General features: G+C 24.7%; 1 protein-coding gene across 10 annotated transcripts in view; it reads left to right on the forward strand.

Annotated features, from left to right (window-relative positions):
• The window catches only part of LOC117170680 (synaptic functional regulator FMR1), a 96,604-nt gene extending 73,113 nt beyond the window's left edge, over nt 1-23,491 (forward strand). For 7 of the 10 annotated variants that reach the window (XM_033357625.1, XM_033357626.1, XM_033357627.1 and 4 more), the window contains 3 exons: nt 4,233-4,442; nt 11,405-11,503; nt 22,976-23,491. In XM_033357625.1, the coding sequence (XP_033213516.1) occupies nt 4,233-4,442; nt 11,405-11,503; nt 22,976-23,202 (536 nt within the window). In that variant the 3' untranslated portion in view covers nt 23,203-23,491. The remainder of the gene's footprint in view (nt 1-4,232; nt 4,443-11,404; nt 11,504-22,975) is intronic. The other 3 variants (XM_033357628.1, XM_033357634.1, XM_033357633.1) reach the window with 2 other exon arrangements.
• Nucleotides 23,492-25,289: the final 1,798 nt, after the last annotated feature.

Genomic DNA, 25,289 nt, shown 5'->3' on the forward strand with positions numbered 1-25,289 from the left:
AACAAAATTAAATATTAATTTAAAATTTTAAATGTCTTTAAATAATTTAAACGAAGTGTCAACGTTTACCGCAAAATTCGACTATTTATACCGAAATTTCGGTGGAAATAATGCACGGTCTAATTTAAAATAAAATATAGATTTTGGCAAATTTTGAATATAAAATTTGGAAGATTTTTAATAATTTTAAAAGGCTTGAGAAGAATAAAAAAAAAATTTCCGAGGAAGAGTGAAAATAATTTTATATTTAAAAAAAATTAATTTTAAGAGAATTTCGAAAAAGATTTGGAAAGATTTACAAAATTATCAAACATGAACGTGGAAGGTTTTAAGGACATTTTTTTATTTAGCAGAATTTGAAGAAAAATTTGTAGGAAAAATGTTAGGGCAAATTTGAATTATTCTAAAAGATGTTTAGAAGTTGTAAAAAAATTTTGAAAAAAATAATTAAAAATTTGAGAAAAAATTTAAAACAACATGCAAATGTTCGAAGATTTCGAAATAAACAGTTTACAAGATTACAGACCTGGAAAACCTGAATTTTTTCGAGAGCGTACTTATTTTCTTAAATTTAAATAGAAAATTAAATAAATATATTTTTTTATTCGTAAAAGTAGATTTATGGTTGAAAATTTCTGTTTTCTCGTTAAATTCGACTGTTTTGGATTTAAAATAAAAATATTTTTCGGTTGAACTATCAACTAGTACATTTTTAGAATTCATTTTTTTTAGGTGAAAATTTAACTACTTGGTAGAAAGTCAAACTCTTTAATTAAGAATTTAACTTTTTTTTTGAAGTTTTTTTTCTGTGCACATTATTATTTTTTTTTAAATAAAAATTTAAGTATTAATTTTTAATTTAAAATTATAATTTCAATATTTGTTTAAAAATTTATTCTTTTTAGTTTACAATTTATGTACTTTGTTGAAAATCGTCTTTTTTTAATTCAACAAAGATTTTACAAATTCATCATTTTAGTGGAAAATTCATATTTATGGTTAAAAATTCCACTATTTTGGTTAAAGATTCATTTTGATTTAAAATTCATTACTTTGGTTAGAAATTTGTGGTTTTCATTTGTTTTTAAAAATGTATTTTTTAATTGGAGATTCATTTTAGTGGGAAATTAATTTTTTTTCTTGTTGAAAATTAAATTATTTAATTGAAAATTTAACTAATCAGGTTGAATATTTCATCATTTTCGTAGAAAATTCATCTCTCATTGTTATGAAATTTATGAATTTTTTAAATAAAAATTGAACTATTGAATGTTCGGTTGAAATTTAATATTTTTGACCCGAAATTATTCGTTTTTTGTTGAAAATAAATTTTTTTAATTGAAAATTTAACAATTTCATTTTTGGTTGAGAGTTTATTTATTTTACTCGCAAATGGAATTAATATTTATTTGATAATTTATATATTTTGTTTGAAAAATTGTATTTTTTTGTATAGAAAATTCATTTTGGTGGATTGAAAATTCAACTATTTGGTTAAAAAAGACAACTGTTTCTTTTTAAGTTTAATTATTTGGTTGAAAATATAACTGTTCGGTTGAAAATCTAATTTTGTCGTATAAAATATCAATTATATTTTTCGTTATGAATTCATATTTTCATTAAAAATTCAACTTTTCACGTTGAAATTTCCAGTATTTGGTTAAACACTCATATTTTGTCGAAAATTCGCATATTTTCTTAAAAATTCAAGCTGTTTTGTTCGAAAACTCAACTGTTTTGTTTAAAAATTCATTTTTTTTGTTGTTGAAAATTCATTGGTTGAAAATTACACTACTTTGTTAGAAATTTATGTTTTTATTTAAGTGAAAAATCAACTTTTTTATTTGAAAACCCAACTATTTTTTTTAATTCCATGCATTTAAAAATATATAAATGATATTTTTATTTTTTAATTTATTATTTGGTTGAAAATTCAAGATTGTAACTGTTTTAATTCAAAAATCTTAATAAGAATTGATATTAATATATCATTTATTCCGATAATTTTATTTTCAAATAAAAATTTTAATGATTTATCAATAATATATTTTTAACTTAAAATTTTAGGCCTTCCCTTATATTCTTTTTTACATTAAATTCAATAGATAAATTTATTAATACATATATTATTTCTATTAATTTGTTTAGCCATTAAAAATGTTAACGTACATTTGAAACTTTATAAACTATTTTTTACTTAAAAATAACTCCATAATAATATAGTTATAATTAAAGATTTTTATTAAATTTAAAGTATTGTTTAAGTCTAAATTTTTCAATTGTTAACCTATTTAATTTTGATATTTTTTAATTCAGAAAAAGAATAAGTATTTAATATTTAGCAATATTTCATTGTTCATTTAAGACGAGTAAATTGAAACCAAGTATTTAAAAGAAAACAATTTTAATTGTTTTATTTAAGGAATTTTTAATTTTTTAGTGAAATTGATAAATCTGGACATGTAGATAACAATTGAACACTTACTTTTGTAGAAAAAATTTGAGTAATTTTAAATAATATCTAGCAGTTTTCAAAAGATTCAAAATTAATTAAAAACTTAAAATGATTTAAAGTAATTTAAACGAAGTGTGTTAATACATTTTTTTCAGAACTTCTAAATATATTTTTAAATTAATCGATTTTTTCCTAAAATTTTTGAAAAATCCTGCGAATTAAAAAAAATCCTTAAAATCTTCCAGGTTCTTTTTTGATAGTTTTATAAATCTCTTAAAATCTTACATTTTTTGTTACAATGATTTTTCAAAATAAATAATTATTTTTAATTTTCCTAAAAATCTTACGAAAATATTTTTATACTTTTGAAGTCTTTCACAATTCTCAAAAAGGCTGTACATTTTTTGTTTGAAATCTGCAAAAATCTACTTTTTTTTAATTCGGCTGTGGGTATTAGCACCAAAATTTCGGTACGAAAAGCCAAATTTTGTGGGTATACACACTTCGTTTAAATTTTCCGAAATCGTTTCAAGTTTTAAATTTAATTTAAATCTTTTAAAAACTTCTAAATATCTCTTAAAATTACTCAAATTTTTTTCTACAAATAATAAGTGTTGTATTATTATTTATAAATTCAAATTTTAAGGATTTTTTTTTTTAAATTGTCAGGATTTTTTAAAAGCTTGTAAAAAAAGAAATTTATTTTAAAATATATTTCAAACTTCTGAAAAAAAGTCTAAAATTATTTTAAATTTGAAAAAATTTTAAAAAACTTCTAGATTTCTTAAGATTTTCAAATAAAATTTCAAAGCTTTTCAAGGATGCTTGAACTTTCAAAAATAAAACTAATTTAACTTTTTATTTAAGAACTGTTAAGTTTAAAAAAAAATTATTTTTTAATTTTTAATGGATCGAGCTTAAAATTACTAAAAATAATATATTTTGAACATTTTTAAGTTCATTGTTTGATTCTTTAATTTAGATTATTGAAAATGTTAACGTAGATTTATATTTTTGGAAATAAATCTGAAATTTTGAATGCTTTAATTTCTTGTTTGTTGTTTATTACTTTAAATGGCAAAATGTTTAGAATAGAGTTCGATTTTTAAATTTCATTGACCGTGAAAAATGTTTGTGAGCCGGGAAATGACCGGGAATTTTTTTCTTTGATTAAAACCGCCATCCTGTGTTTTGTTAGAAAGTATTGTTTAGTCGGAAATTTAACTGCTTGTTTGGAAATTCATCTTTTTGGATTGAAAATTCATCTTTTATCGTCGAAAAGTCCTTTTTTTTATATTGAAATAAATAAATTTTAATTTGAATTTGTTTTAATTCGTTTATAAGAGATTTTATGTTCAGATTGTTTATACGATTTGTAATAAGGAGCCAAAAATTATTGGATTTACAAAAATATCAGTTTGTTGTTAAAGTTTTTTTTTTTTAAATAAAAAAATATAATTTTGCAAGTGCATGAGAAAATTGGCATATGACACCCTTTTTTTAATTTCCACTAGATCTACAATTTCTACTGTCTCTCTAGAAAATTATTTTTGCGCCGAAAACAAACGGACCTAGAAATTTGTTTTTTATTCTGGAAAACCTGGAAAAATCTGGAATTTGTTGTTGTTGAAGAAACTCTAGATATCCTGCTTAAATCTTGTGACTTTTTTCAACTTTTTTTATACTGTGATTTCTGTCAGATAAATAAATAAATATAAATTATATATAAATAATAAATATAAATATAAATTAAAAACTAGCGAATGAAATATTTAAGGGATGCGTCGAGACCATATGGATGGAAATGACGATCGTATTCGTGATCTTCCACCAAGAGGGGGACACCAAGGCATGGGAAACTCGGGTTATGGTGGAAGACAGGGAAGACCTTCAAATCAACGCAGAGATCGTAGGGACGAGCGACGACGAACGACAGATGATGAAGATACGGTCCTCGACAGTCAGGACGTCTCAAGCGTCGACAGAGGTAGTAAATGCGTCAATTTCGCAGATTAATTTCAATTTCAATTCATAAATCAGTAACTCAGTAGGGGGCCCCGTAGTTCAATTATTATTTAACGGTTTATTATAGGCCCTCTTTAATAAGACCCCATCGTCGACCCTGCAACAAACCGTAACAAAATATTTTTTATTTATACTCCCCTCTTACTGTACCAGGTTGGCCGCCGGGAATTTATTTTTTGACCGGGAGTTTTACAAATTTTTAGAAAAAAATCCGTCCCACTTTGATTTCAACCATTTTTTGAATAATTAGTTAAATTGTGGATTTTTTTCTCAATTATATCATTCAGTTTAGAATGCGTTTTGGAATTAAAAGAATTTCAAAATGCAGTTTTAAAGACATACAAATTAAAAAATTAGAAACGTTTAAAATTGAGGATTTTTGATAACAAACAGTTTTAGTTGATGAACTGTGAGTATAAATTAAACAATTTTTTTTTTTTAAATTTAAATTTCAATTGGAAAGTCTTAAGCAAATGTAAACGCCCTATTGAAACTTTATAAACTATTTTTGATTTTAAAATAATTTTTAAATCATATATTTATAATTAAAGGCTTTTATTAAATTTTAGTTTAAAATATTCCATTCCTGAACCACGTAATTAAAAATTTTTTAATTAAAAAAAGAACAATTACTTGATATTTAGAAATATGTGATTGTACATTTAAAATCAGTAGTTATATATAAAATACTCAAAACGGAACAAAAAAACTAAACTTTGAGAATTACAATTTTAATTGTTCTATTTAAAAAATTTTTATTTGTAAGTCAGCTTCTAAACAAAATTGTAAATCTATTGGAAAATTTATTGTTCTGTTGGAAAATTACTTGTTCCAGATTTGAATTATAATTTTTAATATCTTTTTTTGTAATTCTTTTGACAAATTCCATATTGCAAATCAGAATTTTTTTGTAGAAAAATTCCCGTTTCCAACTCTAAATTTTAATTCTAATAGAAAATTCACTGTTAAAAATCAGAATTCTTTTACAAAATTCCTGTTTGCAACTCAAAATTTTAATTCTAATAGAAAATTCACTGTTAAAAATCAGAATACTTTTACAAAATTCCCGTTTCCAATTAAAATTTTTAATTTTAATGATAAATTCACTGTTAAAAATCAGAATTCTTTTACAAAATTTCCGTTTCCAACTCAAAATTTTAATTGTAATAGAAAATCAGAATTCTTTTAGAAAATTCCCGTTTCCAACTCAAAATTTTAATTCTAATAGAAAATCAGAATTCTTTTAGAAAATTCCCGCTTCCAACTCACGATATTTATTTAATAAAAAATTCACTGTTAAAAATCAGAATTCTTGTACAAAATTCCCGTTTCCAATTAAAAATTTCAATTCGAATGGAAAATTCACTGTTAAAAATTAGAATTCTTTTACAAAATTTCCGTTTCCAATTAAAAATTTCAATTCGAATGGAAAATTCATTGTTAAAAATCAGAATTCTTTTAGAAAATTCCCGTTTCCAACTCAAAATTTTAATTCTAATAGAAAATCAGAATTCTTTTAGAAAATTCCCGTTTCCAACTCACGATATTTATTTAATAAAAAATTCACTGTTAAAAATCAGAATTCTTGTACAAAATTCCCGTTTCCAATTAAAATTTCAATTCGAATGGAAAATTCACTGTTAAAAATTAGAATTCTTTTACAAAATTTCCGTTTCCAACTCAAAATTTTAATTCTAATAGAAAATCAGAATTATTTTAGAAAATTCCCGTTTCCAACTCAAGATATTTATTTAATAGAAAATTCACTGTTAAAAATCAGAATTCTTAAAAAAAATTCCCGTTTTCAACTCCAAACTTTAATTATTTTGAAAAATGGACTGTTCCAAGTCACGTAAAATTAGTAATTATAAATAAAATACTCAAAACGGAACAAGAAAACTCAACTTTGAAAATTACAATTTTAATTATTTTATTTAAAAAAATTTAATTTGTAAGTCAACTTCCTAAATTTTGCTGTATAAATAACAATTCGACACCTATTATTCTTAGAAAAAATCGAGTAAATTGAAGAAATATTTAAAAATTTTGAAAAAATTTGAAATGATTTTAAATAATTTGAACGAAGTGTCTAGGTTTACTGATAAAGCTTGGTCATTATTACCAAAATTTCGGTACAAATTCCGAGCTAGCACTGACAATTTTCGAAAAGGAACAAAATTCTGAATTTGAACAGGACATTTTTCCAAAGAATTATAATCCTGAGTTGAAGCAGAGAGTTTCCAAATTTTAACCAATTCTAAATTAAAACTGGTATTTATCCGAAAGAGTTATAATTCTTCTTGGAACAGGGAATGTTAAAATTTAAATAAATTGCGAGCTGAAATAGGTAATTTTTATTAGAATGAATTCTAATTCTAAGTTGAAACGGGATATTTTCGAAAAAAAATTAAATTATAAATTGGAACAGGGAATTTTACAAAAAGGTCTAATTCTTAGTTGAAACGAAAAATTTTCAAGGAGTATTAAAATTCCGTATTTGAAGAAAGAATTTTCAATTTGTAACAAATTCTGAGTTGGAACTGGAATTTATTCAGGAGAATAGCAATTTTCAATGGAAAATGAAATTTTCTAACAAAATTATGGTTCTGTGTTAAAACCAGGTATTTTCGAAAAAAAAATAAATTATGAATTGGAACAGGGAATTTTTCCAAAAAGTTCTAATTCTTGAAATTAATTCAAAGGGAAATTTTCGAAAAGAATTAAAATTCGGGATTTAAATAGGGAATTTTAGGAAAAGAATTAAAATTTCGGATATAAAAAGGAAATTTTCAATTTTTGACAATTGGTAAAAGTGCAAAATGTGTAATTTGGCAGTTTAACTACATTTTTTTTAAATTGTACAGTTGAAAAGTGTTAGTTTACCTATTATACGTGCAAATTGTTGAGCATTTTAATACAAAAAAATTGTTAAATGAAACAAATTTTAAACATCAATTTTCTAAATTTAAAATTCAAGAGTTTCACTTTGAGTGCTTTCATTTGCAGTTCAGTTCTTATCACTTCGAATGGAACAAATAGATTTAGTGTTCGATTTTTAAAATTTCCTTGACCGTGAAAAATGTTTGCGAACCGGGAAAAAACCGGAAAATGCCAGGAAAGTTTTTTCTTTGACAAAAACGGCAGGCCTCCCGGTGTACGTAATTTTTAGTTTTAAGAAATGTTTGGCTAATTATTGCTATTCAAATTAGACAGGGTATCCGAGAACTTCAGTTCATATACTTATTTTAAATGAAAGAGTTTTTACAGGTCAGGTAATTCCAGAAAGTCAGGGACTGTCAGGGAAAATCCGACAGAGTTAGGGAATCTTTTTTGGTTGAATTCAACTACTTTTGGAATAAAATTAAAATCCTTTTTTGTTGAAATGTCAAATATCACGTTTTTCGTTGAATATTCATTCTTTTTTTATTAAAACTTTAACTACTTACTTGAAAGTGGGACTACTTTGTTAAAAATTCATTTATTTGGTTGATAATTCATCATTTTAGTTGACAAACCTTTTTTTTTTTTTTAATTTAAATTATTTTGTTGAAAATTATTTTTCCTAATTTAATATTAATTTTTTTAACTAAAAATTTTAATGAAAATTTAACTTCTTAAGTTGAAGGCTCAAATGAAGTGTCCATGGTATAAACCTGTTAACTAACATTTTAGAATTGTTACGCGGACCGTTGAAATATTTGTCTTCAAATTCCTGTATTTCATTGAAAATTCGAATTTTGAGGAGAATATTTCACCTTCTTGGCGACTAATTCCTTTTTTTTGGTTAAAAATTCGTCTATTTTGGTAAAAAAAATGCATCTTACTAGTTGAAAATTAGTTTTTTTCTTATTTATAAATAATTTTTTTGACTGAAAATGTAAATGTTCAATTTTTTTCAAAAATTTATCTTTTTTGATAGAAATTTAATCAGTTTGGTTGAAAATCATACTATTTCATTTAAAATTGATTTGTATTTTTTTCAAAAATAATTTTTTTTACTGAAAATTTACTTTTTCTTATTTTAGTTTAAAAAAAAGTTGGTTTAGGTGAAAATTTAGTTATTTATTGGAAATCTGTATTTTTTTGGTAAAAGAGTACTCGCATTAGTTAAAACTTTGTCTTTTTGGTTAAAAATGCATTTCTTTAGTTAATAATGTAACTATTTTGTTGAAAATTCGTTTCTTTTTTTGTTTAAAATTTGTTTTTACTAACTGAAAATTTAACTATTTTATTTTTGGTATGAACTTTATCTTTTTAGTTAAATATTCATGTATTTGGTTATTAATTAATTTTTTTTAGCTAATTTTAGTTGAAAATTCATTTTAACTATTCCGTTTTTTGTTGAAAATTTACCATTATTTAAAAATTCGTTTTTTTTCTAAATAGAAAATTCAACTTTTTGGGGTTGAAAATTCATTGTTATAGTTGAAAATTCATCACTATGATAAACAAATAATTTCTTTGTCTGAAAATTTGGTTCCTTTTAGTTGAAAATTCATTGTTTAACTGCAGTTGTAGCCATTCTATTTTTTCTTAAAAATTTATATTTTTAGTTGCAAGTCAATTTGGTTGAAAGCTCATTTTTTTTTTGCAAATTGTTTTAACCTAAAATTTAATTCTTCTATTTTTGGTTAAAAAATCGTTTTTTTTTTATGAAAAAAAAACTATTTTGTTGAAACTTCGATGTTTTTTTTCGGCGTTGAAAATTTATTTTTCTAACATTTTATTTATTCTAATTTTGGTTGAAAATTGATCTTGAAAATTCTTCTACTTTGTTGAAAATGAGTCTTTTTTGGTAGAAAATTAATCTTTTTGGTTGAAAATTCAACGAATTATTTGGTTAAAAATTCATATTTTTAATTTAAGATTCATCATTCTAGTTAAAAATCCATTTCTTATGTTTAAAACTTATCTTTTTGAATTGAAAGCACAACTAAAAAGGGTTTAAAATCTATTTAGAAGCAAAATTGTTTTTGCATTAATATTATTGATCTTACGGTGTATGGATGGTTTTATAATTATTTAGAACATTAATTTTTTCTTGACTAATTTTTAAGTTTCCTTGATTATTTTTACATTAAAAAAACAATTTTTAAAACCAAAAAGGCGAATTTTCAACAAAAAAAGATTTTTCACTCAAGAAAGAAATAAAATTTTATCTAAATTGTTGAAGCGTAAAGACAAAAGACGAATTTTTAAACAAAAAATATGACGTGAGCAAAAAGAAATTAATTTCAACGAAGCTGATGCATTTATACTAAAAAAGGAAAATTTTCAAATAAAAAAGATCAATCTTAATAAAAAAAAAAAAATGGAAAAATTACATTTTTTTCATTGAAGTTACATTTTAAGTTTTACCCAGGTATTTTAATTTTTAATTTAAAAATATTAATTTTCAATAAATTAGTTCAACTTTAAACCAAACAGATCATTTTTCAACTAAAAATATAAATTTTCAACAACAAAAAATGATTTTTTAACCAAAAAGGAAGACTTTTTAACCAAATTGTTGAATTCTCTACCAACTGGTTGCATTTTTATCTAAAAAGATAAAATTTCTCCTAAAACAGATAAATTTGTAGAAAAAATAAAAATTGAATTTTCATCCAAACAAGATTCCAGTTAACTTTTCAATATCAAAATATGAATTTTTCACAAAAATAAGTTTCTAAAAAAAAACAACTGAATTTTCAATCCAAAAGACGAATTTTTTCAATCAAAAGAGATGAATTTTTAACTAAATAGTTGAATTTTTTACCAGATAGTTGAATTTCTATCCAAAAATATAAGTCTCTTAAAACAGCTACATTTTTTTAAAAGTTGAATTTTTTTCAACCAAAAAGGATGAATTTTCAACAAAATAGTTGATGCCTCTAAAAAATAGTTGCATTTTTATCCAAGAAAGATGAAATTTGTAGTAAAACAGAGGATTTTTTAAATAAAGAAAAGATTTCAGTTCATTTTTCAACGCCAAAATATAAATTTTAAACAAAACAGTAGAATTTTCCACCAAAAAATATGATTCTTCAACAAAATTGTTGAATTTTTAACCAAAATGATATAATATAATTTAAGACATTTTCTAAATTCATTGATTGATTCTTCAATTTTTTAAATACATAAAAAATTCTAACTTGACGGTTTAATTGCATTTAATTTAAAATTGTTTAGTTGAAAAGTGTTAGTACCTTCCATTTTGATACGTATAAAATTATTGAACATTTGAATGCAAAATTCTTGAATTGGAAAACTTTTAAACTTCAATTTTAAAACGTTAAACTTCAAAAATTTCACTTTTAGAGGTTTAATTTGCAGTTCACTGTTTATTACTTCAAATGGACAAACTTTGGACTTTATAAGAGTTGGATTTTTTAAATTTCGTTGATCGTGAAAAATGTTTGCGAACAGGGAAAAAAAGGAGAATTTTTTTGTCTTTGATAATTGTGAGGAGAAAGTTTTCGCGAATTTGAAAAAATTACGTGCATGAATGAAGGATCTCCTCCTCCTTACCGTAACAAATGTCTCCCCCCTCCCCCTCTGAGCTGTTACGTAATTTATGTACGGTCCCGAACTAACCGAATAAGCAAAATTAATGAGCTTCCACCAATCCTGAAATGATGTGGGAGCCTCTATGATCGGATAGCTTTTTAAGAATGGTATCGGGGAGCCAAGCAAACACTTGTGACCATCTAACACTTTGCACTCTAATCATTTAATCTTTAACTGTCAATTGTTCATTCATCGTCTCACTTACAATTAACAATTTAGTGCACATTACTAACCCTGGCACTAATGACTAATTCGCCAAATAATAATAATAATAATTCTTACGAAGTCTACTTACCACTAAAAAGATTGAGCCTTGCTTTTTACGAGGTGATGATAGGTTTGGATAGATGGTCACAATGGTTTGTGTGTGCGTAGAGTCAGTATCAAGCGTGGAAGGCGGTCCTAGGGGCACGAGGAGAAGACGAGTGCGAAGGTTTAGACATCGCAGTTCCACACCCTCGACTGGGATGCCAGGTAAAGTTGTTTCTCAACTTTCGGGGCTGCACATTGCGAATTGAGTCTCAGCTTTTCGGACTCGCCACACTATTACCAAAATTTTATACTCTTTTATTCCACACTCGACTGAAATGGCCACCGTTTACCTCTGATAATAAGGGCGAAAGTAGCATATATTTCCTGCAAACCTCATTTGCGGGGCGAAAGTAAAATTAGCGGGGCGAAATTGGAAATTGTGGGGCGAAAGTAAAACTTGTGGGGCGAAAGTGAAATTAGCGGGGCGAAAGCAAAATTTGCGGGGCGAAAGTGAAATTAGTGAGGCGAGAGTAAAATTAGCGGGGCGAAAGTAAAACTTGTGGGGCGAAAGTGAAATTAGCGGGGCGAAAGCAAAATTTGCGGGAAGAAAGTGAAATCAGTGAGGCGAAAGTAAAATTAGCGGGGCGAAAGTGAAATTTGCGGGGTGAAAAAAAAATTAGCGGGTCGATAGTGAAACTTGCGGGGCAAAAGTAAAATTAGCGTGGCGAAAGTAAAATTAGCGGGGCGAAAGTAAAACTTGTGGGGCGAAAGTAAAATGAGCGGGGCGAGAGTAAAATTAGCGGGGCGAAAGTAAAACTTGTGGGGCGAAAGTGAAATTAGCGGGGCGAAAGTAAAATTAGCGGGGCGAAAGTGAAATTTGCGGGGTGAAAAAAAAATTAGCCTGGCGAAAGTAAAATTACCGGGGCGAAAGTGAAAATTAGTCTATCAGAGTTTGAGGCGTGAAGAAAGCTATAGAAAAATGCGCCAGACCAGCTTTTCAGGGCCAAAAGGTGGCCACGGTCGAGAGTGAAATAAAATACTATATGACCCTTATTGCATATTGTACTATTTTTTAACGATGGCACTGTTTTATTACTATTTTGAAAAAAATTACACTAAAGACACTATTTTCTCTCTATTGTCTGATAATGCCACTCTGTCTTGATTTCTTCTTAAACAATATTTTAAAAGTTTTTGCAAATTGGCTACAAATCGTATCCATAGCGGATTAGGGACCGATAAAACCGGGAAATGACAGTGAATTTATTTCTTGAACGTTAATTTTATCAACTTTCAGAAGAGAAATCTTCCCAAGTTAGATTTCAACAGTTTTTTAAAAAATAATTAAAGTGCATTCATCAAAATTTAAAAGAATTGAAAATTAAAAGCGTTTGAAGTTGAAAATTTTTGATAGAAAACAGTTTTATTTTATCAACTGTAAATATAAATGAATAAATAAATTATTTTTTAAATGAATCTGTACTTTAACTATAAAAAACGGAACAATAATTGATTTAACAAAACGATGCTAAATCTGTTTAAATTTTGAGAATTTCCAGATTGTAACAGTTTTAATTCGAAAGCCTCAGTAAGAATTGAAATGAATATAATATTATTTATTCCGATAATTTTATTTTTAATACAAATTTATTTTTTATATTAAATTTAATAAATAAGTTTATTATTATATTATTTTTATTAATTTTTTTTTAAACTTAATTTCTAACCCATTTAATTTGAAATCTTTTAAATTAGAAAAAGAATAAGTATTTAATATTTAGCATTATCTCACTATTCATTTAAGACAAGCAAATTGAAATCAAACATTTAAAAGTAAACAATTTGAAAGGAAATTTTTTTTCACAAAAAGTTTTAAATCTCTAGAATTTCGAAGAGCTTTGAAATTTTTAATGTTACAATTTTTTTGACAATCGAATACTTATTATTTGTAGAAAAAATATGAGTAATTACAAGAGATATTTTAGAAGTTTTAAAAAAATTCAAAATTAATTGGAACCTTGAAATGATTTCAAGTAATTTAAACGAAGTGTGTTAACATTTTTTTCAGATCTTCTAAATATATTTTAAAATTAATCGAATTTTTCGTACAATTTTTGGAAAATCTTGGAAATTAAAAAAAAAAAAATCCCTAAAATCTTCCAGGTTCTTTTTTGATCATTTTTGAAAACTCTTAAAATCTTTTTAAATTTTCTGTTACAATAATTTTTCAAAATAAAAAAGAATTTTCAATTTTTCTAAGAATCTTAAGAAAATGTTTTTATTCTTTTGAAGCCTTTCACAATTCCTTAAAAGATTCTAAATTTTTGTTTGAAATCTGCAAAAATCTGCATTTTGTTTTAAATTCGGCTGTGGGCATTTGCAGCAAAATTTCGGTACGAATAGCCGAATTTTCTCGAAATTTTAGTTTAATTTGCAGGATTTTATCAAAGTTGTAGCAAAAATTAAATTCATTTAAAAATATAATTTAACTTCTAACTTCAGATCTGTTAACTTAAAAGAAAAAGAATTTTTTTTCAATTTTTAATGTGTCTAGCTTAAAATTACTCAAGATAATAAAATTTTAGAATTTTTTTAAAGTTCATTGCTTGATTCTTTAATTTAGAGTATTGAAAATGTTTACGTGAATTTATATTTTTGGAATTTAATCTGAATCTTTGAATTCTATAATTTATAAAAATTCTAAATTTTGCAGTTTAATTGCATTTATTTTAAAATTGTTCAATTGAAAAGTGTTAATGCCTTCCATTTTTTACGTGTAAATTATTAAGCATTTGAATACACAATTTTTGAATTGAAAAACTTAAAATTCAATTTCAAAAGTTTGAAATTCAAGAGTTCCACTTTGAATGCTTTAATTTGTTGTTTATTGTTTATTACTTGATCGGGAATTGATTTCAACCGTTTTTAGAATAATTTGTGAAATTGTGATTTTTATAAATTATTATATAATTAAGTTTAGAATGCCTAATTCAAAAATCTTTCATTTAAAAAATTTCCATTCTATATTTTTAATTATTGAGTATAAATTTTAATTTACAGAAGTTAAAACTGCAATTTTAAAGGATTAAACATTAAAAAATTATAAGCGTTTAAAATCGAAGATTTTTGATTTAACAAAAAAAAAAAAAAACATTTGTAGTTGATCAACTGTTAACATAAATTAACTCATGATTTAAAAGATTGAATTTTAATTTAAGAATGAAAAATTGAATAATAATTGATTTTACAAGACTATTCAGAATTGGTTCACAATTTTAAAATTTCCAGATTTTAACGTTAACAATTAAACTGTTCCAATTGGAAAGTCTCATTAGTTAAACAAATGTAAACGCCCGATTAAAAATTTATAAACTATTTTCAATTTTTAAATAAATTGGAAATAATGTATTTATAATCAAAGGCTTTTGTTAATTTCAAATATTATTTCAATCTAAAATATTCCATTTTTAAACCCATTCAGTTCGAAATTTTTCAATTGAGAAAAAGAACAATTACTTAACATTTAGAAATATCTGGCTGCTCATTTAAAATCAGTAATTATAAATTAAATATTCAAAACCAAATAAGAAAACTAAACTTCGAAAGTTGAAGTTTTAATTGTTTTATTTAAAACAATTCGATTTTTAAGTCAAATTGTTGAAGAAATATTTTGAAGTTTTGGAACAAATTTAAAATTAATTTTTAAATTATTTCAAATCATTTAAACAAAGCTTTTCAAGAATTTTGAAAGGCTTCAGAACAATAAATAACATTTCCTAAAAAAATATAAAAAACAATTTTTTTTTTTCGAAAAATTAATTTTTAGAGAATATTTGAAAATATTTAGAAAGATTTACAAAATTATGAAAAATGAATACGGAAGATTTTAAGGAAATACAATTTTGAAGCATTTTAAGGATTTATAAACTACTTAAAATAAAAATAACTTTTAATTCAAGAAGTGTTCAGATTATAAAAAAAATTTAATCGTTCAATTTTTAGTGTTTCTAGCTTAAAATTGCTTAAAATGATATATTTTTGACATTTTGTTAATGGTTAAAAACTTTATGATACTATTTTGACACTATTAAAAAAAAATTGTTGATACTATTTACACTATTTTTTATCTCTAAAATGAGTCCAAAGCCTGAACCTGCAAAAGTTCTTTGATTCCTTTTTACCTGAAAAACCCTGGAAAACTGCAATCTAAAATATTTAAAAGTTTCTTGTTTATTCCAGATTTTTCAAAGTTGATTAATAATTCCATGTAAATTTTTCAAATCAATCTTTTTTTTCAGTCAGTATATTGAAATAGTTAGGAAATTTTTTTAGCAGTTACTTTAAATCACTATCAAGGATAATAAACAAAATTTATTTAATTTTATTTTGAAATTGTTCGGGAAAATAAAAAATTGGTCAGAGCAAAATGAGAGAATTTTGAAAATTAAGTTAGGATATAATATTCTTGTTAGTAATTTATTTGTCTCGTATTTTTATTTCTTTTTTTCAGTTGCTTCCTCCTGACGATTATACTTTCAGTTAAGAATTTCATAATGTAGTAAAAAATTTATCCTTTTTATTAGGAGTATCTTTTTTGTTTAAAATTCGATCATTCAAATTTGGTAGCTCAAGATTTTCGTTAAAAATAAAAAGCAATTGGATTGACCCAAAAAAGACGAATTTTCCAAAAAAATACATTAATATTCAACCAAATAGTTAAATTTTTCATCAAATTTTTGATTTTTTGACCCGGAAGTGTGAATTTTATAAAAAAAATTGTTGAATTTTTAATCAAAACAGATTAATTTTCAACCAAACAGTTGCATTTATGATAAAAAAAGATAACATTTCTACAGAAAAAATATGAATTTTAAAACCAAAAAGATAAATATTTAACAACATAGTTGAATTTTCAACCAAATAATTAAATTTACAACCAATAATATTAATTTTCTATCAGAAAAGATGAATTCTTAAGCAAAATTTTGTTAACAAAATAGTTGAAGTTTTAACCAAGAAGATTAATTTTCAGTCGGAAAAGAATTTTCAAGGAAAAGTTTATTTTCAACCAATCAGTTGAATTTTTAACAAAAAAATGTAGCTAAAAAGTTTTTCTCTACCAAAAAAGCCATTTTTTCAAAAAATTTATAGATTGATAACCAACTAGTCGATTTTTCAAGCAAAAAGATTTATTTTCTATTAGAAAAGACAAATTTGTAAACAAAATATATACATTTTCCACTAAATATTATAATTATCGACCAAAAAATAAATAATTTTATTAAATACTCAAACTTTTAAACGAAAAATATCACTTTTAAACCCAAATTGGACTAGTTAAATTTTCAATTAGGAAAATTAATTTTAAATTATGAAAAAGAGTTTTCTACCGATCAGTAAATTTTTTTGCTAAATAGTTGATTTTTTAAATCAAATTGTGGAATTTTCATCCCAGAAACATGCATTTTAAACAAAACAAAAAAAATTTTTAACCATCAATTGAATTTACTTCAAGATAGTTAAATTTTCAGTTGAGAAATTAATTTTAATGAAATAATTACATTTTTAGTTAAAGAGTTGAATTTTTAAGCAAACAGTTTAACTTTCAAACTAAAAAGATGAATTCTTTCCCAAAATGACGAATTTTTCTACAACAAAATTATTTTATACAAAAAAAGACAAATTTTAGAAAAATACATTTTTGATAAAAAAGATTTCAACCAAATTAAAAAAAAACACAGAATTCTTTTTTTTTTAATCAAAAAGATGAATTTTCAACAAATAAAGATGAGTTATTTTCAACAACAAAAAACGATTTTTTAGTAAAGTGATTCAACCTTAAACAAAATAATTGAATTTTCTTACGCTGACCAATTTTTTTATTTTTCCTTACAATTTCAAATTAAAATAAAATTTTTGAAATATTTATTATCCTCACTATTAATAATAATAAAATTATTTAAATTTCGCGGGAAAATGTATTGTTTCAAATTGGAAAGGGCGCATAATTTGAATAGAAAAGAAGTCAAAGTAATAGAAAACATATTTTTAGGGTTACGACAATATCCAAATTTCTAAATTCTTCCAGGTATAAAACCAACCATACTCCTACCAGATTAATAATATTATGCAATAAAATTTTGTTTCTAAACACATTTTAAACAATTTTTAGTTGATTTTTCAAATCAAAAAGATAAATTTTAATCATTAGAAATAAATTTTTAACAAAAACGATGAATCTTGAACCAAAAATATGAATTTTTATTCAAAGAAGATCAATTTTCAACTAAAATTAGAACAGTTCAAAAGTTTGAAAAAGAATTTCAATAAAATATATAAATGTCCAACTCAAAAAGATGAATTTACAAACCAAAACTAGAATAGTTAAATTTGCAGTTGTAAAAGTAAATTTTAAACGAAAAAAGAGTTTTCAACCAAATTGATTAATTTTCAACTAAAAATACAAATTTTCAAGCAAAAATGGAATATTTACAGCTTCAAATTGAAAAATTAATTTTCAACGAAAAATAAACGAATTTTCAGTCAAAGAAGTTAATTTTTAATCACAGTGATGAATTTTCAACCAAAAATATGAATTTTTGACCAAATAGTGGAATTTTCAACCCAAATGATGAATTTTTTATTACAAAAAAAACTAATTTTTAATTAATTTTTTTCAGGCAAAGAAATCAGTTCATAATAAAACAATGAAAAATATTACATTTCTACTTTTTAAAAAAGTTCAAGTAAATTTTCAGTTGCAATGATAAATCTTTAACTGACGAAAATTTTAATTTTTAGCCAAATACTTGTATTTTCAACACTATTTTTGACCTTGATTTAAAGAGGTTAACAAATATTGCTTGTAAAATTCATCCTGAATTATTATCAATTTATCCTGAATTCTTTTGAATTATCTGGAATTCTTTTTTTAAAAATTGTTTTGAAACATTTAATCCACCTTGAATTTAAAAAAAAATTTTATTGAATTTGTCTCATGGATTTTTTATTTTCTTATTTCAGTCCATTTGAATTCTTTTACTTAACTTGAATTAATTTGAAGTTTTATGAATTGAATTTGGTTCAATTCGCTTAAATTCACAAGAATATTTATTTTGCGTCCTTCTTGAACCTGGAAAAGTTATGGAATTTTGATACCGGACTTTTGCAGTCGTAATTCTGGTTTGTAAATTGTCAATTAAGCAAAGGAAAAATTTGATTTGCTGGCGCAGAAGGAACAAATTAATTAATCAGCTTGATCAGATCATATTTATGCAAGATGTTTAATCTCAGCAATGATCTTGTTTTATTGAAAATCACAGTCAGTTTGATGCACTTAAATCTGGTTTTAATTTTCCACGTGTTTTCAAATCTTGACATTGATTATTCATGTAAGGAAACTATTGGCGGAAATCGGAACTAGATTTTTCCAGTTGCAATGATATATTTGTTTATTTAAATTTGCCGGTAAATATAATTCATGGCTCACATTCCGCTACCTTTTTTACATTTTTTTGTTTGTTTAAAATTGAATAATTTTGTGGAAAATTAATCTTTTTGATTGAAAATTCAAGTATTTTGTTCAAAATTAATTTTTTCGTTTGAAGATTTTAAATTTTAGTTGAAAATTTATCTCTGTGGTTGAAATTTTGTTGTTCTTTTTTTTCGAAATACATTTTTTAAACCGAAAAATACATTTTAACAATTCATGTATTTTACGTCAAATTCTTTTTTTGGTATAAAATTAATTTTTTTGGCTGAACATTCATCTTTGTAGGTTGAAAAATTACTTCAATATGAAAAGTATTCTTTTTTGGTCGAAAATTTGACTGTTTTGTGGAACACTCGGTTTTTTTGGATTGAGAATTCAATGTCTTTTAAAAAATGCGTCTTCTTGTCTCGAAATATATTTTGTTGTTGAAAATTCGAATGTTTGGTTAAATAGAACAACTTCTAGTTTTCTAAAGATTTTGAAATAAAATTTTGAAGCTTTTAAAAGATATTTAAACTATTTAAAATTAAAATAATTTAACTTGTAGTTTAAGAAGTGTTCAGTTAATTTTTTTTTAATTTTTCAATATTCAATGTTTCTAACTTAAAATTATTAAAAATAATATAATATAAAAAGTTTAGGTTTATTGATTATTCAATTTAGAGCATTGGAAATAATGACGTTTAATTAAATTTGTACAATTTTCGTTGAAATATTTAAACTCTTTAATTTATAAAAGTTAAAAATTCGAAATGTTGCAGTTTATTTGTATTTCATTTTTAATTGTTTAAAATTCAAGAGTTCCACTTTGAGTGCTTTCATTTGGAGTTTATTTTTAATTAATTCTAGTGGAAAAATGTTTAGCTTTAGAGTTCGAATTTTATAATTTTATTGACGGTAAAAAATTTTATGATTTCAGTAGTTTTTAAAATAATTGGTTGATTATTTATTTTTTAATTATGATATTATTTAGTTTAAAATGAGTTATTGGAAAATCTTTTACTTTAAATATTTTCCCCTTTAGATTTTTAATTGTGAAGCGTACATTTTAATTCCAAAGAATTTTAAAATGCATTTTTAAAGACTTGAACAATTAAAAAGTAGAAGCGTTTAAAATCGAATATTTTTGATTTAAAAAAAAGCATTTAAAGTTGATTGACTGTTAACATAAATTAATTAAAGATTTTTTAAATTAAACTGTACTTTAGGATTATAAAGTGAATAATATTTCATTTTACAAGACGATTCGGAATCAGTTTACAATTTTAGAAATTTCAGATTTTAATGTTAGAAATTAAACTGTTTAAATTGGAAAGGCTTATTAGTTAAAAAAAAGGAAACGGCCGATAGAAACTTAACAAAATATTGTCAATTTTAGAATAACTTCAAAATAATATATATTCAAAATTAAAGTATTTTATTGTTTAAAAATATACTTTAAAAGTTAGAAATTCAATTGTACTTAAAAAAATTTAATTTGAAAATTAAATTGTTGAATTTTGATGCATAAATAACAATTAAACACCTATTGTTCTTAGAAAAAATTTGAGGTAGTTGAAGAGATATTTAGAACTTTTCGAAAAATTCTAAATTACTTTAAAATTCCAAATGATTTCAAATAATCTTTCAAAATTTTGAAAGGTAAAGGAATTTTAAATTATTCAGAAGAATAAAAAAAAATTTCCTAGGATAATTGAAAATGATTTTTTTATTTTGAAAGATTTATTTTAAGAGAATATTTAGAAAGATTTACAAAATTATCAAAAATAAATGTGGAAGATTTTAAGAAATTTTTTTTTGTTTGGCAGGATTAAAAAAAAAATTATTAGGAAAATTTTGAGGAAAAACTGGAATTATTTTAAAAGATGCTTAGATGTTCTGGAAAAATGTTAACAATAATTTTAAATTTGAAAAAATGTAAAACATGTTAATGTTTCAAGATTTTAAAATAAGATTTTAAAGCTTGATTTTAAAAGTTTAAAATTCAATAGTTCCAGTTTGCGAGCTTTAATTGGCAGCTAAGTTCTTATTACTTGGAATGAAAAAATTTTTGGCTTTAGATTTCGATTTTGTTTTTCAGGATTTACAAATTTTTTAGGTAAACTGAATTTTTTCAGGGTGTCAAGAAAATGAAAAAAAGTTCTTAAGATTAATGGAAAATTTTTAAATGATTCTTTTGTAAGAAATTTCAAGAGAAAATTGAAAAAAGATCACAAAACATTTTGAATTATTTCCATATTACATAATTTTAGAAAAAATTTGATTAAGTTTAAGAAATATTCAGAAGTTTTAAGACGATTAAAAAATAATTAAAACTTGTAAAGAATTTGGTAAAGTTTCACGAAAATTAAACATATTTTTTAAGGTTTCTAGGAAAAATTAAAATAATGTTTCATTTTGAAAAATTAATTTTAAGAGATTATTTAAAAAGATTTTAAGAGATTTAATAAAATTGCCAAAGAAGAATCTGAAAGATTGTAGGGCAATTTTTTAAATTTTGGAGTAAAGATTTAAATAATTTTGAGAGATTAGTTGGTTTAGAAAAGGTCTGACAAGATGAAAAAAATAATAATTGTGCTTATATTCGTGTTAAAATTTTTAATAATTTTTTATTTTCAAATATGAACTTTAAGAAAATATTAAAAAAGGGTTTTAAAAATATTAAACTATTTCCTAAAATTTCGTAAAAGAGTTTAGAAGATTTTAAAGCCAAATGTTTCAATTTGCTATGCTTAGAAAATAAAAACAATTAATTGAGCAAATTCAAGAAATATTTAGCAGAAGTGAAAAGATTCAGAATTAATTTTAAACTTTGAAAGATTTCGAAAGTTTTGAAGAGAATAAAAAAAAACGTTTATAGGAAAAATTAAAAGATTATAAGGTAATTTTTAATATTTTAAATAGAAAATGTTCGAAAATTTAACAAATATTTCTTGATTCCTTCCAAAATTTTAAGAGTCATAAGATTCTTTTAAAATGACTTGATTTTTCATGATATTTGGTGAAATCCTATAAAATAAAAAATTTCTTTAAAATCTTTTAGATTTTTTTCTTACACGTCTGAAATATTCAAAAATCTTTTTTTCTTAATCTTCTCAAGAGTTTTATGAAAATTATATTCATATAAATTTAAAAACAAAGTAATATTACTCGTTTTCTTATTCTCAATTCTCATAATTTAATTTCAATATGGATTTATTAAAACATTTTAAACAATAATTTTTAAATAATTTGAGTGTTTCCAAAGATAAAATATATTCGTAAATGGTCTTTATTTGAAAGACTATACAAATTTTAAATTATTTTATCTTCGTTACTAAGTCTATTTGATAAAAAAAATTCACATTAAGAGTTCCTTATTCAATAAAATTTTAATCGAAAATAATATTTTATGATTTATCATATTCCTTGTTTGTAATATATTGATATATCTAATAATTATATATATATTATATAGTAGTATTATATTGTAAAACGGAAATATAAAAAAATTAGTTCATCACTAAATTAAAAAAATGCCAAAAATATAAATTAACCAATTATAAAATTGCCAAATTAAAAAATAAATAAATTGTTGAATTACCGAAAATAATTAATAAATTATTTAATAGTTAATTAAATGATTTATCTTATTTATAAATTCATAAATAGGACATAAATTAATAATCAGTAAACTATGTTCACAGTTCTAAATTTAGAGAATTGAAATATTTGTGGGAATTTAATAATTTGTTTATTTTACAAGTCGGTGAATTTTAGTTTCGGATATTTTTAAATTCTGAATTTTATTTTCTGCCCATTAAAAATCTTGTCTGAAATCATCTGAAATTTGAGAATTTTCATAATTCGGTAATAATATATATTTTAGGCAATTTTTAAAAATTAATTTATGTATTCGTTATTTTTTTTTTTTTTATAATATTAAGAAACAATGATTTTAAGGGGTTTTTCATATTTATTTGGTAATTTTTATGCATTTTTCCTATGGCACTGTATAGTTTTGTAGAAGAAAGTTACTACTAGCGCCGCCGCACGGCCGTTTTCAACTCTTGTGACACATTTTTGTTGCATTGTGTGATACAGCAGAAGCATCCCCCTGATTAAAAGGGCCGCCCTGGTTTAGGGTTATGCGATGTTAAAGTTGTAATAAACCAGTGAGAAATCCATTAGTTGGAGACTCTGAAATGTGTACTTTTGTTTAGGTAGCAATGCAGGTCCAGGGGACCATGGTCAGTCAAACGTAGCCAGCAAGGAGGGAACACCTTCGAACGACATAATGCCATCGAACAACAGTAGTTCTTCCCAGGGTCAGGGTCAAGGCCAGGGCCAGGGCCCCAAGGGACAAAGAGAAGCGCGTCCTCGTCATCCTCGAATGCCCCCGGGCAACAACAAGCCGAAGGAGACTCTGGTTAATGGCACCAGTGGCTAAGGCAACTCTCATCCACCAACAAGCTGATGAAGACGTTTTCCTTTCCCCCCAAAAAAAAACAACAACGTAAGAACGAAGACTACTACTCTATCCCGAAAAAAGAGCTACTAACTAACATCATCAGTAGGCGACATGACGCATACCCATCTACCCACTCAAGGACTACACGATTACGGAACGCGACATGATTTTTAGTCTGTGCTCGTTGTTAAGACTGTTTGCTACCGATAAGAATTATGACACTTGTTTAAGAAATTGTCATCCTCCTCCTCTTCCTCCTCCTCCTCCTCCTCCTCCTCCTCCTCCTCCTCCTCCTCCTCCTCTTCCTCCTCCTTAAATGCCAAGAAATGATGATAAGAGAGAAGAGAAGAGAAAAAAAATGAGAACATTTAAGGAGACGTATTAAATCTTAATCCATGCATGGTTTAGTTTAATGATAGTGAGTACGCTATCATATTTGATATATGGACACATTCATTGGGAGGTAGTAGTAACAGCACAATTTGGTCAAGAGACAGGTAGACAGACAGACAAGGCTGTTGTTATTGTTGTTGTTGTTGTCCCCTGATTGTGAAACTGTGCCTCACTTTTGTACCGAGCTCTCCTAAACTTATCCGATCAGCGCTTTGGACGCGCGCGCACTGTCCGTGTCGCGCAGTCAACGACAAAACGTTGTTTCCTTCACTTTCAACGATTCAAATAATAACACTTGACGAGTATTGGGGCTGCTGATGATTGTTGAGATTTATTTTTCGACGATTGTAGCAGACTACTCGGGTGTCCAAGACTCAAGATGATGCCTAATTATTTGTTTTTCTTTAATTACCTTTTTTTTTTCGTTTTTTCGGGTTTTTTTTTTTCTTTTTTTTTTCTATTTTGGGAAAACGTATCCGTTTAGGTGCAGAATGCTTTTTTTGGGGACCAAGAGAAGAAATTGCTAGACAAACGGCAGCTGTAATAATTCCCGAAACAATGTTATTTCCCAATGATGATTCTTATTTGCTGCTTCTTCTTCTTCTTCTTCACAAGATTGAGTTGATTTTTTTTTGTTGGTTGGTTGGTTGATTGGTTGGTTTACCATTATTAGTAGAGTTACTTAACAACACTAGATTTTTATGTTTCAATGCTGAGTGCTAATTAATGATTGTAATATGTTGAAGAGGACAAAACTGGCTTCTTTGATTCAATGCAAGAGTAAAAAAAGTCACGATAATGTGTATGTGTGTGCGTGCACGAGGGATTTGTTCGGTTCGTTTCCCAGTGCACCATTTCTTTTTTTCTTCTCCATCATCATCACTAATTTAGTCTTTTTCTTTTTACTACAGTATAATAATGAAGCCTATTATATCCGATAATAGGTTTTTTTTTTGTTTTTGTTTTGTTTTTTGATATGCAATTCTCATTTCTGCATTGTTTAACACAATTGATTGATTGATCGGTTGGTTGGGAAAAAAAAGAAGAAAAAAAAAAGAAGTAAACGTATTATACTTAGGAATAATACTACCAATGTATGATGTGCCAGAGAGAAGGAATGATACATGTTTAATGATATCTAGCTGAAGTGCAGACTTAGCTCATACCTTTATTACTATAAAATAAAAACTACTTAGTCAAAATGTGGATGTCTGAACAAATAAATTAGCTTTACTATACTAAGCTATTAAATAGATACGATAAAAGCAGTTTTAAATTGGCCGATTTAGTCGATTTGAAACTGTCGAGAGTCTTTTTCTTCCGGATATGACAACAACTAATCGGACAACGTGTCTTTGTGAATTTTGCGCGCAAGCTGATGTGAAAGAAAAAAAAAAAAAAATACAAACAAACAAAAAATGATAAAAGCTAAAGGCTAATAAATAACGCTAAGCGATTCATAATTACGTAATGACACCTACCAATAGCTGCCGTGACATCCGATGATCAATGTGGCAGCCAAAACTGAGGTATCCCCCAACTTGCTTGTTTCAGATACATTTGTATTGATTGCAATTTGTGCATAATTTAAGAATAAAACATTTCTGTACATAGATCTGGCTTTTTATTTTGTCGGAGAGACACAATTTTTGAATAAATTAATAAATATATAT

This window comes from Belonocnema kinseyi, chromosome 4 (assembly GCF_010883055.1).
Source record: "Belonocnema kinseyi isolate 2016_QV_RU_SX_M_011 chromosome 4, B_treatae_v1, whole genome shotgun sequence".
NCBI lineage: Eukaryota > Metazoa > Arthropoda > Insecta > Hymenoptera > Cynipidae > Belonocnema > Belonocnema kinseyi.